This window comes from Balaenoptera acutorostrata, chromosome 12 (assembly GCF_949987535.1).
Source record: "Balaenoptera acutorostrata chromosome 12, mBalAcu1.1, whole genome shotgun sequence".
Classification (NCBI taxonomy): Eukaryota; Metazoa; Chordata; class Mammalia; order Artiodactyla; family Balaenopteridae; genus Balaenoptera; species Balaenoptera acutorostrata.
In genome coordinates, this window is record NC_080075.1 from 58,897,311 (window position 1) to 58,911,247 (window position 13,937).

The 13,937-nt window shown below is 55.5% G+C and overlaps 2 protein-coding genes across 3 annotated transcripts in view; one reads left to right on the forward strand and one right to left on the reverse strand.

The window, feature by feature from the left end:
* Window positions 1–83: 83 nt before the first annotated feature.
* On the forward strand, window positions 84–1,612 carry OXER1 (oxoeicosanoid receptor 1). Its single transcript, XM_057558790.1, is given in 4 exon segments — window positions 84–562; window positions 565–849; window positions 852–1,135; window positions 1,168–1,612. Coding segments are annotated over 4 exon segments (1,077 nt in total). The 5' UTR covers window positions 84–399; the 3' UTR covers window positions 1,513–1,612.
* An 11,572-nt stretch (window positions 1,613–13,184) lies between these two features.
* MTA3 (metastasis associated 1 family member 3) overlaps window positions 13,185–13,937 on the reverse strand; it is a 162,931-nt gene continuing 162,178 nt past the window's right edge. The window contains exon 18 of one of the 2 annotated variants that reach the window (XR_009009946.1): window positions 13,185–13,481. Coding sequence is in view for 1 of the 2 variants with exons in the window: in XM_057558457.1 (XP_057414440.1) it covers window positions 13,456–13,481 (26 nt within the window). In the remaining variant the exon portion in view is untranslated. The remainder of the gene's footprint in view (window positions 13,482–13,937) is intronic. The other variant, XM_057558457.1, reaches the window with a different exon arrangement.

Sequence of the window (13,937 nt, forward strand, 5' to 3'; positions counted from 1 at the left end):
TGACCACTCAGGGCTGTGAACAGTCGGCCCAACCTCACCCCAGCTGGGCCTTCCTCCCACTTCAGGGTTTCTCTGGGCCTCCACTCACCCTGATGAGCCCTGCATCCTCCTCTGACAGGGGCAATGCAGATTCCAACCCGAGGCCCAGCGTAGAGACCTCACAGGCAGGCCACTCTGTACCCGGGGGAGGCGGGGAGGGAGGGAGGGCAGGCTGCAGGGTTCCCCTTTGCCTGCAAATAGGAACACAGGGTTTCTCATTGGCTGCGAGGATGCTGATGAAAACCCCAGGATCCTGAGTCATCGTGGTGGCCAGCTGACAGCGAGCACTCATCCTTGAACACTCGTGCAGGGGTAGGACGACCGTAGAAACTTCTCTCAGATCCACGGCCCAAGCAGCCCATGGCATTTCATAACCTGAGCTCTCCCTCTCCCCTTCCTTCTCTCTCTGCCTCCTCACTCCCTCCCTTCCTCCCTCCCTCTCCCTCCTCCTCCTCTCCCTCTGCCTTCACCACTGCCTTGGGGTCACCTGGAGAGGCCTCGGCTCCCGGCCACCTGGCCTCCTCCCCGTGGTGTCTGCCCTCCTGGCACCAGTCCTGAGCGTGGAATTTGTCCTGGGCCTGGTGGGGAACAGCCTGGTCTTCTTCATCTGCTGCTTCCACGCGCGGCCCTGGACGTCCAACACTGTGTTCCTGGTCAGCCTGGTGGTGGCCGACTTTCTCCTGATCATCAGCCAGCCTCTTTGTGTGGACTGCTACTTCCTCCACGAGCCCTGGCGCTTCGGGGCCACTGCCTGCAAAGTCAGCCCCTTCGTGATCGCCACCAGCCGCTCAGCCAGCATGGTCTCCCTCGCGGCCTGAAGGTGGTGCGGCCTCACCACGTGCTGAGCAGGGCCTCCGTGTGGGCAGCCGCCCAGGCGGCCGGGGGACTCGGGGGGGGCATCCTGCTCCTCGACGGGCACCTGCTCCCGACCACCAATTCCAGCCACTCCTGCCTCTGTTACCAGCTGGGCACGAGCCCCTCGGCCTCGCTCCGCCGGCACCAGGCCCTGTTCGTGTTGGAATCCTTCCTGCCGCCGGTGCTCATCCTCTTTGCCATCGTGAAGGTCATGCTCACCATCCGCCGCCGAGGCCTGGACGTGCAGGCGGGCCCGCGGAGGGCCGTGTGCAGGCGGGCCCGCGGAGGGCCGTGTGCATGCTGGCCGCGGTCGTGGCCATCTACGCGGTCTGCTTCTTGCCCAGTATCATCTTCGGCAAAGCTTCCATCGTGGCCTTCCGCCTGCATGCCTGCCGCACCCTGGACATCTGCTCGCAGCTCTTCCATGGCTCCCTGGCCTTCACCTACCTCAACAGTGCCCTGGACCCCAGGCTCAACCCCAACTTCCTCTGCCAGGGCCGGGCCCTGCTGGGCCTCACCCAGGGCTGGCAGGCCTCCGCCAGCGACGAGAGCACCTACCAGCCCTCTGCCTGGCGCCGGGTGCCCTCTGGGAAGGTGGCAGCCGCAGGGAAGCTGTAGGCAGAGGTGTCGCAGGAGGTCTCGGGGGAGGGCTGACCAGGAAGGCCCTCCCAGGACGGGGGCCCTGCTGCGGCACCACAGGAGGGAGGACTGCCAGGCTCTGGGCTGGAGGGACAGGGTCACTCCCTGGACTGTTGCCAGCACAGGGTCCCTCAACCAACTGGACAAGGGACATCTGCAGGAGCCAGGTGGGTGGCAGGGAGAGAAAAGGGTCTTGGCTTGGAGTCGTGTGTCCCAGATGATGTCCCCAAAGCACAGAGCATGATGGCAGGTGGAGACAGGCAGGGGCTCCGGGACTCCAGCTCAGGCAGAGGGCCACGCAGCTGCCCTGGCCCGGGCCAGAGCTGGAGGACTGTGAGAGCAGAAGTCTTGCTTTAGAAATTAGACAGCTGCATTTTCTGTGATCTCCAGTTTGTCTTTTTCAATACTAATAAACTTCCTTTTGAAAATGCAAGGTTGCCTCAGCTGTTCTAAGGAAAACCAATAAGTTATCTTTGGGTCTATCTGGCTCTGGCATCAGGAGGGTTCAAAGTGAGTTCCCCAAGATAAAGGACACTCTGGGGACAGAGTGGGGAAGCTGTCCTTCCACATTGATCCTGGAGCCCCGGTGTGCCCTTAAAGTCAGAACGCTTCCCTGGGAGAGGTCCTCAGGCTCACGGGATGGGCTGCCCACCTGGATCCCTGGGAGGCCCCCGACTTGCTCTCCTGCGGGAACGTGAGGATCTTCAGCCTGGGAAGTTACCACCTCCATCCAGTTCAAGCTCCCGGCTCGGCTTGGACCCCCTCCCCTGGCTTTCCTCAGCCCCAAGTACCCTTCTGTGGCCCTGGAACCTGTGGTCGCTGCTACCCCACCAGGACAGGATGCTGGATGGGGGCAGGGGTCTCCAGGTCACCAGAGCAAGCTCACCGCCCTCCCCCAGGCCCAAAGCCATCTTGCCCATCTCTCCCCCTTCTGTTCTGTTCAATACGCCTGTGTCAGTGTCTGAGACCACCTGGGCTAACACGTCTGTTGACCTGGGGCCCCCAGGCACAAGGCGTGCGCTGGGCATGAATCAGGGGTTTCTTTGGCGGGGGGATTGGTTGGCCCTGTTGTCCACAGCTGAAGTCATTGGGGGTGCGTGGCCTTCAAGGCTTCCGAAGGGCTACACAGAAGCCACTAAAGCCCCAAATATGCACCTCCTGAACGCCATGTGTCCCCAGCCCTAGCCGTCTCAGGAGAATGAACATCTGCCCCCAGTAGACATACGTCCTCCCCGCTGCAGGGGACAGAAGGGCCTGGGACTGGTTCCCTACTCATCACCCCAGCCACAGGCCTCTAGGCCTCAGATACAGGGTCTGACGATGGGGGCCAAAGCCCCTCTCCCCAACTGTTTTAATCCTCTTAGTCCAACCCTCTGATATTGTGGACAGGGATGCCCTCCCTCTGTTAGAAGTCCTCAGGAGTGGTGGCCAAGGCCCAGGAGGGTCACCCACGTCCCAGGAGGGAGGCAGGTGGATGCCGTGTGGATGCTGAGGTGGGAGACGGAACGTGTCAGGCAGAGGGAGGTGGCCTGGGGGACACGTTGGATGGGTATTAAAACCTGGTGTGTCTCCAGCCATCTTCCCTTGTCTGAAAACTCACCAGCCGCCGTCAGAAACCCACAGAAATACTGAGAACCCAAACCAAGTGATGGAAATGGGTGTGCCGCCCAGGCCCCTCCAAGGGGGCTCCCCGGGTGTCTCTGCCCCACATGGCCCCCTGCTCCAGTCCTCCACTCTGCTGCTGCCTTTTTCTCGCTGGTAGAGCCACTCCTAGGAACTCCCGCCTCGCCACCCTCTGCTGCCACAGAGAGGAGCGGGCCAAGCCTGCGCCAGCCCCACCTGAGATCTGTCGTTTCTAAGTCAGACATTCTTACGAGAGGTCCAAGCGCTCCTGGAGGCGGGGGGAGGGGCACTTTCTCGTGGCGCAGCCCCCTCGAGGGGCGCTAACGTGTGTGCTGAATGAACACCAGGCACCTTCCCTCTGATACCATCTCTCCCCCCGTTTGTACCTGCCTGGCTTCAGAGCAGCTCTAGGGGCAAATGGGGCTCCACGTGCCATTTCCTTGGTCCTCCCTTCCCTGGGCCCTTCCCCTCAACAGCGCCACCCCCCGCCCTCTCAGGAGCCGGGCTCACTCTCCTGACCTGATGTAAGGGAAATGACCAGATGGTCCCCGTGGCCTACGTGCACTGCTGTCTCTCCTCGAGATAGTCCCAGGTAGTCCCAGGTAAACCACAGGGTTTGGGCCCACACTCCTAACCTTCCCCGGGATCCTTCTTGCCCCTCAGCTTGAAGTTGAGGACTGCTCTCCCCACTGACAAGGCACTCTCTAAAGGGGGTCTGGGTGTCCCCTCATGGGAGAGAAGCAGGGCTTCAGGCTGCCTCCACACTCTCCTTGCATGGAAGGACCCCCTGGTCCTAACCTTGGTCCCAACCCACTGTACCCCTCCCTGGACTTGTTCTCCATGTGTGAAATGGGAACAGTAACCCTGGCCCTTGCTCAACTCCAGGGGTTAGAGATGGAAATAACTGATATGCCAGAGCACTGAGTGAGGAAGGTAGTTATTACGGGGAGGGGGGAGGGGACAAGGGGTGAGAAAGGATGGGGGAAGGGAAGGGGAGAGGGCAAACTGTGTTGAAGTGCAGCGTTTTCTACTGGTGGGAGAGTACTGGTTGTGGTGGTACAAGGTGAGTGGGAGGTGGTACAAGGCTGAGCAGAGACCCTATTTCCTGCATTTGGCTTCTACATAGCATTTTGGTCCCTGGGATGGGCTGCACTATTCGGTGAACGTGTTGGGCAGCACCTCTCTCCCCTTCCTAATGCAACCCGCTGTCCCCTTGAGGGGTGAAAAAACGGCTTCCATGACTTTACCCCGGGGACTCGTGTGCAGGGGGTAGGCAGGCATGGCTGGGCTGACAGGCCTGAAGCCACCAATCATCCAGCATTTGCTGGGCACACACCACGGCCCAGACCCTAAGCCACAAAGTCAGACGATAGGTCTCTGACCTTGAGCCCCGTCAGGCCAAGCCTGGGAGAGACAGACCTGCAAACGGATCAAATGCAACCCAAGCCAGTGGGATTGCGAGGTAGCAACGCACCGATGACAGCACAAGAGCACAGGGGTTGGAGTGGGGGGTGACAGGGGGCGATGCATGTGAGCTGAGTCTTGGAGGATGAGGAATGTAGCAAAGGGAACGGCATCCCTGGCATAGGGAAAGGCATGAACAAGGGCACAGAGCTGTGAGAAGACTCGGTGTGCAGGGAAGGGTGAGGAGATCACTGAGGCAAGGGAGGAGGAGGCCTAGGGACAGAGTTAGGAGACAGGCAGGAAAGACAGGCTGGGCCCTGCAATCTCAGGAGCTTGGGAGGGTCCTGCAGACAACCCAGTAAGGCAGGAAAGGGAGTGTGTGTGTGAGGTTTTTAAGAAGCCGAGGATGATCTGTCTTGCATTTTGATCAGTTACTCTGGTAACAGTGTGGACAGACTGGTGAGGGGTGTGGGAGATGACCTGAGTAGGACCTGAGTAGGAAACGGTCTGTATTCCAAGCAAGGGCAGCGGCAGTCTGCAAAGGTACAGAGAGGCACAGCCCACGTCAAGGACAGAGGCAACTTTGTGGATGATGGGTGGACACTGACGCATTAAAGAAACAGGTGGTAGAACAGGTTCATAGGAAAAGATACAGAGTTAAGACAAGTTGGAGGGGCTTGGAGGACCTGCAGGTAAACACGTGCAGCATCACACTTAGGGCTGGAGACTGGATTTCAGAATCTCCCTCTTACTGATGAGAGCTGACCTTAGGGGTATGGATGGGGTCACCTGGGGGAGAATGAAGAGGACCAAGAACCATCCTTTAAAAAATCCCCACAAGGGCTTCCCTGGTGGCGCAGTGGTTGAGAGTCTGCCTGCTAGTGCGGGGGACACGGGTTCGAGCCCTGGTCTGGGAGGATCCCGCATGCCGCGGAGCGGCTGGGCCCGTGAGCCACAGTTGCTGAGCCTGCGCGTCTGGAGCCTGTGCCCCGCGACGGGAGGGGCCGCGGTGGAGAGAGGCCCGCGCACCGCGATGAAGAGCGGTCCCCGCACCGCGATGAAGAGTGGCCCCCGCTTGCCGCAACTGGAGAAAGCCCTCGCACGAACCGAGGACCCAACACAGCCAAAAATAAATAAATAAATAAATAAATAAGAAAATCCTTTAAAAAAAAAAAAAAAAAAAAAAAATCCCCACAAGTAAGGGACACACAAAAGAAGACCCAGTGAAGTGCCCACAAGAAACCTTTAAGTAGGAAGAAAACCAGGAATGCAACAATAAAAAAGAGCATGAAAGAAGTAAAAAAAAAAAAAAAAAAAAATTAAAAAGAGCCATCTTTTATGAGGGTGAAAGCCAAACATAAAACACCCAGACAGACTGCAAAGTGCCCCATGCAAGAATAAAGCATTCTCAAAAGTCCTAATTGCATGCTGAAGAAAGCTGATGTGAGAACCAAAGTACGTGTCTGACACTGTCTGGTCAAGCATCCTGGACCGACACCCTGGATTAACACTGCATGGTCTGTGCTATTAAAAACAGCTTTTCGGGGACCTCCCTGGTGGCGAAGTGGTTGAGAATCCACCTGCCAATGCAGGGGACACGGGTTCGAGCCCTGGTCCGGGAAGATCCCACATGCCACGGAGCAACTAAGCCCGTGCACCACAACTACTGAGTCTGTGCTCTAGAGCCTGCGAGCCACAACTACTGAGCCCGCGTGCTGCAACTACTGAAGCCCGCGTGCCTGGAGCCCGTGTTCCACAACAAGAGAAGCCACTGCAATGAGAAGCCCACGCACCGCAACAAAGAGCAGCCCCCGCTGGACTCAACCAGTGAAAACCCACGCGCAGCAACAAAGACCCAACGCAGCCAAAAATAAATAATGTATAAAAAAACCAAAAAAACCCCCCCAGCTTTTCAAGAAGTAATAGATTGTCGTTTCTATAAAATTTAATTATATGCAAAACATGTTCTGTATTGGTTATGGATTCATACATTTGTATTAATTGTATAAAATCATGCATTGGGATGAGAAACACCAAATTAAGGAAAGTGCTTCTGAAATGGAGGGACACGGAAAGGGGGTATGCAGGTGACTACTACTATATCTGAAATTTATCCCTGTAAAAAATCTGGGAAAATGGCTGTAAGTAATATCTGAATGTTACTTAGCATTGCTCTGGGTAGAGAATAAAGGGGTCAATGTAATGAAGAGTACAAAGAAAAGTAACATGGGGACAACCGTGTCAAGCGCTCAAGAAAGCTCAAAGAAGATGACCAAAAGTCGTGCTGGATTTGGCATTTAGGAGGTCTCTGGTGACCTTGTGACAGCAATCTCAGTGAGAGGTTGGGGTGGGGGCAGAATGGAAGCCATATAACCCACTATAATGGGTCGAGGAATTAATGAGATTTGAAGGAATGGAGACAACTCTTCCCTCTTTCAACAGATTTGCTAGTAAAGGGAGATAAGGCTAGCTTCAGATGAAGCTGAGTAGAAGACAGATGTGGTGGTGGTTTGTTCTGTGATGTTGACTGGATGGAGAGTGTAGCAGTATGAGGAGAAGGGAGAGAGGGTGAAGATGAGGAGAGAGGGGAGAGACTGATGACAGAGCAATAATAAACACTCTGTCCCAGGCCCCATGCTAAGCACTTTACACACACTAACTTATTTAGTCCTGTAAGGTAGATACTATGATTCCCATCTTACAAATGAAAAAACTGAGGCACAGAGAGGTTGAATATCTTGCCCAAGGTCATCCAGTAGTAAGTGGCAGTCTGGCCTGGGTCAGGACACTCTACTGCAAGCTCCTAAGGAGGGTGGGGAGAGGAATGGATCCAACAAGTGGGTACCAGGAGGGTCCTCTAGAGGCCGAGGGGCACAAGGGGAAGAAAGGTGAAGCGATCCTTGGAAGGCTTGGCTCTCAGGAGGTGAGAGCTTCAGGAGTAACAAAGGATTGGAACAGCTGGTTCTGGAAATAAGAAAACAAGCTCCTGAAGAACATATAAGTGGGCTGTGCAGCAAGCAGCCCAAGAGGCCTGGTGAGGTGGGCGCTCACAGCTCTAGGGTAGCAACAGTGCCTGCAAGTTGGATGGTTTCCTCCAGCAACTCCCTGTAGTCCAGGAGCAAGATCAGAACAAATGGAAGATAAAACTTATCAGGAAGAAACCTCTTAAGAAGTTTGACCACGGACTTCCCTGGCGGTCCAGTGGTAAAGAATCTGCCTTCCAGGGCAGGGGACGTGGGTTCGATCCCTGGTCAGGGAACTAAGATCCCACATGCCGCAGGGCAACTAAGCCTGTGTGCCACAACTACTGAGCTCAGCTGCCTCAACGAGAGAGCCCACGTGCCACAACTAGAGAGAAGCCCGCACGCCACAACGAAGACCCAAGCAGCCAAAAAAATAAAGAAAATAAATATTTTTTTAAAAAAGTCTGACCATGAAAACCCAGTCCTGACGATGGAGCTTAAGGCTGGTACACCTTGAGAGATAGGGCATGTGACACTCTATAGGTGAGCTTCCAGAAAGAGGGAGATATTTGAGTCAGGATTAAAAGTCTTTTTTAAATTTTTATTTATATATTATTTATTTATTTATTTTATTTATTTTTGCCTGAGTCGGGTCTTCGTTGCGGCACGCAGGATATTCGTTGAGGCATGCAGGATCTTTCATTGCAGCGCACGGGTTCTTCATTGCAGCGCACGGGCTTCTCTCTAGTTGTGGCGTGCAGGCTCCAGGGCGCGTGGGCTCTGTAGTTTGCGGCACGCGAGCTCTGTAGTTGTGGCGCGTGGGCTTAGTTGCCCCGTGGCATGTGGGATCTTAGCTCCCTGACCAGGGATTGAACCTGCGTCCCCTGCCTTGTAAGGTGGATTCTTACTACTGGACCACCAGGGAAGACAAAAAAGTCTTAATAAAAAGACACCAAGAACCACGACGTTAGGGATTTCACAGACGGAGCTGCTGTGTTCTGCCTTGAGGGTCCCTCTGCGTCCACAAAACCTTCCCTGACCACTAGTCCAGCCTTGCTGAGCCCTCTCTCCTGGGACTCCTACAAGTACCAGCACAGCCTTGCCTTACCTACAACCTTTTCTACTGTCCAGTAAACTCGTGTGTGCATGTCTTGCTTCTCTAGTGAAGCTCTTGAAAGAAACTTGGTGTATCGGTTTTTTTTAAAACATCTCTCACAAATCCCAGCAAACAAGGGTTGCAAACAGGCATACCTCACAAAGGCTGGAGGGGTCCCAAGGGAGCCTAGGATGGCCCTAGCACAGCAACTGAGGCACAGTCTACACTGCAGTCAAACAGGTTTGAACCAACAAAATACTCAACAGAGAATAATTTCTACCAAGTGAGTTTCAGGGCCTGGGAAACAGTGGAGAACGTTGGGCATTTGGATCAGCCTCCTGATACCTTTTAAGTCAACTCAGACATGTTCGTTTCTGACTTTCAGAGCTGAGGAGGGTGGGATGCAGAAGAGGGTGCTGGGCTTCATCTGCGTAACATGCAGCTCCTGTGTCCACCTCACTGACATGGGAGCCTTACTGTCAAAGCCCCAGATGGGAGCCCAGCACACTCCCGCAGCTCACCACAGGGGCGGCCTGGCACACGCCCTCCACCTGGCTCTAGACACAGCAGCGCAAGAGTGATAGATGGGGCAAGGTCTGCCTGTTGCTTCTCATACCTCCAGGCCTTGGGGACACAGTCAAAAGCCACCTACTGGGGCAGCCTGGCCACATGAAACCTCCATGTCCTCAGGATGTGGTTTATGAGACAGCAGAAGAAAGTGCAGACCCTGGGGAAAGGCCTCTGAGCGTCTCCGTGTGGCTGGGGGGACATCAGACTAACCTGCCTGGCCTCAGAGCTACACAGGGGAGGAAGCAACTGATGCTGAGGGCTGGGGGCCTGCCCCTGCACCCAGCCTTATAGCTGAGCCACTGTCCCAGCAAAGGGCAGCATAAAACCAGATAGAATTTCCAGAAATTTATTGGAAACAGGATACAAATTGATTAGTAGATGGCATCTACTTACAGACAGACGGTCCACACTGTAATATCACGCTCTGAGTGAACTATCCTGGGTAAGTACTCATGACCACTGATGCATGGTCTGGGCTGGTGTTCTGTGGCAGGAAAAACCAGAGATTGGGGGAAGAGGAATGGGGAGGGGTGGGCAGAAAACTGGGACGCAGCTTTCCTGAGGGGAATGGTGAGGTGGCGCTGCTAAATGGCTAAACCCTCCCAAAGGAAAACTGGGACAAGTGTTAAGAATAAAGTCCCCCCTGCCTCCCCAAAGCACTTTCCTGCCTAGGCAGAACGAAAGAGAATCTACAAAACACATCTACCCTCACCAGGGTCTTAGGACAGCATGGGACATAAACACCAGGCTCGGACATGACACAGAGAGGACCAAGGCCATGCACATCCTGGGTCTGTTTGCCCTCTGACCTGTGCCCCCCACCCTCCCCTGCTCTGCTCTGAGTGGTGGGGGGCTGACCACAGGTTGCCTGTCCCCAGCTCCCAGGTCAGCTGGCTTCCAGCTGGGTTTAGCTAACAAGAGGCAGCTGCAGAAATCTGGAGGGCACGAGGAAGGGAGAAGCCAGGCTATTTCTGTTCCCTCTCTGCCTGGGGGGACCAGGCAGGGACCTGTTTCTGGCACGGACCATGCCTCTTCATGGCTCCAGCTCCCACCACATTGGCTCTCTGTGGTCCCAGGCCCCCACAAGTGGCCGTGACCCCTGAGATCCAGTAACATGGCCTCTCCCCTCTGTCCTACCAGCTGTGGTTCCCCATCTCCGGGTTGCCCCTCACGCCCCTGTCTGGCATCTCAGCTTTTCTTGTTTCTGTATTAAACGATTCACTGGATTAAAACCCCTCTGGGTTTTTTAAAAATTTTATTTTATTTATTTATTTATTTTTGGCTGTGTTGGGTCTTTGTTGCTGCCCGCGGGCTTTCTCTAGTTGCGGCAAGAGGGGGCTACTCTTCGCTGTGGTGCGCGGGCTTCTCATTGCGGTGGCCTCTCTCGTTGCGGAGCACGGGCTCTAGGCACGTGGGCTTCAGTAGTTGTGGCACACAAGCTCAGTAGTTGTGGCGCACGGGCTTGGCTGCTCCGCGGCACGTGGCATCTTCCTGGACCAGGGCTCGAACCCGTGTCCCCTGCATTGGCAGGCAGATTCTTAACCACTGCACCACCAGGGAAGTCCCCAAACCCCTGTTTTAAATACACAGACTGATTCTGTTTTCCTGGCTGGAGGCCGATAGAAACCAGGCTGGGGACTAGGTACAGTTGTGAGAGGCAAGCTAAAAACCGCTGTGTCCCCCTCCCTTGCACCACCCTGGGGATGCAGGGGGGTGGGCGATGACGGGGGGAGAGGGAAGATGGCTTGCGGGCTTCTGCATGCTTGTCCAAGGGAGCACAGACCAGGCTCAGCACAGCACCGCTGTGCACGTCTGCTGGGAGCTGTACACACAGGTTCTGCATGTCACCCCACAAGCTCACTGCTCACAGTGGTGACATGCCACTGACACCTACAATGGTGACACTGCAGCCCCAAGAAAGGGGGTGGCTGGGAAACCCTCTCCACACCAACTGCTCAGGTGGCAAAGGCAGATTACTAGAGGCTCCTTGGCGTCCCTCCTCCAGTCCCTGGAGGTTCAATGCTGGGGGACTTCGCAGAGGTGAAGTGAGAGCGTGAGATCTTCAGAATCCTCCCTGAAGGAGGACGGGGCTGCAGAACCACGAGCTTTTACCACCCGGTGAAGGAAGAACTTCCTGTGGCTCAAAATGAGCTGCATTTGTCCCACAGCTAAACATGAACTGGAACCGGGCTAGGCCTCCCTCTTCTTCCTTCAGACCCGGCCTGGCCCCGGTCTCTAAATCTCCTGGCCTGGGGAAGGAGGGCCTCCCCCCAAAAAGCTGACAGCAGAGTCACGGGCGGCTAATTGCTCCTTTAACCATGAGTCACCATTTCACGTGGGTCAGGAGAGGAAAGGGAAAGGGTGAGGGAGTCATTCCACCTTCTATGTCCATGTGCACAACAAATCCAGGGCAGGGTACAGGGACACAGCTTTGCCGTGTCTCTTTTTTTAGAGGAGAATGTGGCACATGACAGGTGATGCGAGAGCTGGTTGCCTTCTCTCCCTGGGTCTTTTCGGAAAGAGCTTCTCTGTGGGACCCCGAGGGCAATGCCTGCCACCCTGCCCAGCTCACTGAGCACCTCTGACACAGGCCCACCCACGGGGCCCCAAGCCAAGAGCCGGAAGAGCTCCAGGAGTTGGCAGTGGTGAGAATGTCCCCAGGGTCACCCCGCCAAAGCCTAAGATGAGAACCGACCCCTCCTGGGAAGAGGAGCCACGACGACTGCAAGACTGGAAAAGGAAAAGGCGGCTCAAGCCCCGAGAGTCGCCCTCAGCCATCACACATCACATCCCCTCTGCTGAGCTGAACCCACCCTCTGAGGATCTAGACATCTAGAGTGTCATCGTCATTTTAGGGATACCGCACTCAGCTTGGGTGGCGGTGGGGTGTTCAACTCAATTGGAGCCACTCTGTCCTGCAAACACCTGGCCGTGCGGGGCACCTACTACCAGCCACCCAGCTGTCTCCCAGCTGCAGACTCCAGGGATGGCTGGGAGGTCAAACTCCAGCTGTCTTCCACGCTGCTGGGACCCTGTGCCCTGCAGCCTGAACCTGCAAACAGAGGCAGGGGAGTGGCCAGACTCACACCTGCTCAGGGAGCCAATGGGGCACTAAGTTATTCCTGTCCCCGCGGCTGTGTACACAGAGCCGCAGAGCACTCTGCCTGTGATGCCACCAGGGCCAGTGCCGAGCGCAGACAGTAGAAACCAGGTCGCAGGCAGGTCTCCCGGGGCCTAGGCACAGGGGCTCACAGATATGTTTGAGTTGGAAGGGTCGTGGGCGCTTATGGTGTCACACACACAGACTCACCCGCAGACACAGTTCTCTCACTTCACCCTTCTAGGCCACACAGACCCCATCTGCTTAAAATCAACCTGGGTGAATGAGACTCACAGAAGGGCCGACCTGGCTGCAGCTGCTCGTCAGCTGGTTTGGCTGTGAAGGAACAGGGCAGGACACGATGGCTGGTCACAGCGATACCCACACTCAGCTCAGTTAACACCTGCTCTTGCTGGAGCTGCATGGAACCGAGCAGAAGGCCAACCGCTCTCCAAAGACAAGTACAGAGGACATGAAGAGTGCACAGGCTTCCCAAAGATGACTTTCTTATGTTTTGTCAGAACCGCAGGTAATTCTGTACCTTGGCGGGGGTGGGGGTGGGGGGTGGGGGTGGGTCAAATACAGGACGCAAGGGGTGAAGGAAAAAATTTCCCCATTAAAAAAATGGGGAATGAAGCCTCTTGAGAAAAAGCTGAGTGACAGTGACAGCAAGGATGTGGGGAAATATCATGAACTGCATAAACACTGGCACATTTCTTAAGAAAAATCCATTCAGAAAGATGCCATGTCCCTCGTGTACACATCCACACAGCTGATGACAGAGCTGAGCTGGCACATGCAGGGCAGCAGCGGCTCTGAGCCCGCAGCAGCCCCACTGCCCCAGGAGCCGCAGTGCCCAGGGTGCGGAGCGCCGGAGAAGCGGGGACGCGGAGTGGCTCCCCGAGCCCCTCGATTCCCCAGGCAGGTCCCCCCTGGGGCAGCGAGGTCTCTGAGAGGAAAGCAAGGTGACACTGATTCACACGAGGAGACACAGCCTTGGGGACGCACACTCCTGCAGTCTCTTCCCCTGCCCCATCGAGTCTCCATGGGGCGCGTGGAGGTCTCCCACTGAAATGCTCTGGGAAAGGGGCTGCCTCGTGGCATGGCCGTAAACATCAGCAGGACAGAGTAGCAAGTCTTGGATTATAGGATTAAACAGGGATAGCTCAGTCTGACACGCAGCATGTGAATTCTGGAAAAGGAAAGAAACAGGGTCGAAGTTAAACAGGTTCCGATGGCGGAGGCAAGGTGAGAGGAAGGGTGGATCAGGCCTCCCACCACCATCATCACAACCTTCAAGGAAAGGAGGTCGGGCATTGATTCAAATGAAAGCTCGCAATGTTGTTTAGGGGTGGACATAAGGAAAGTTTAATTGAGGCCAAGAAGATATATGAATGACACTGAAGTACCTTAAAAGCTGGGATTTGGATGGGCAGGTGTGGTGGTTACCGGCAAGGCGCTGCAACACACCAGGCAAGTGCTGACATGCGTATCAGAGCAACATCACGGAACCTCTCTGACCGGATGCTGAGAAATGGGGAACACAACTGGCCTGCAGGAGGCACACCCTGATCCTAGGTAACCACAATTAATCATATGATGTGGGCACTCGGAGGCTAGGGACATATTTTTCTGCAGAAGGGGAGTG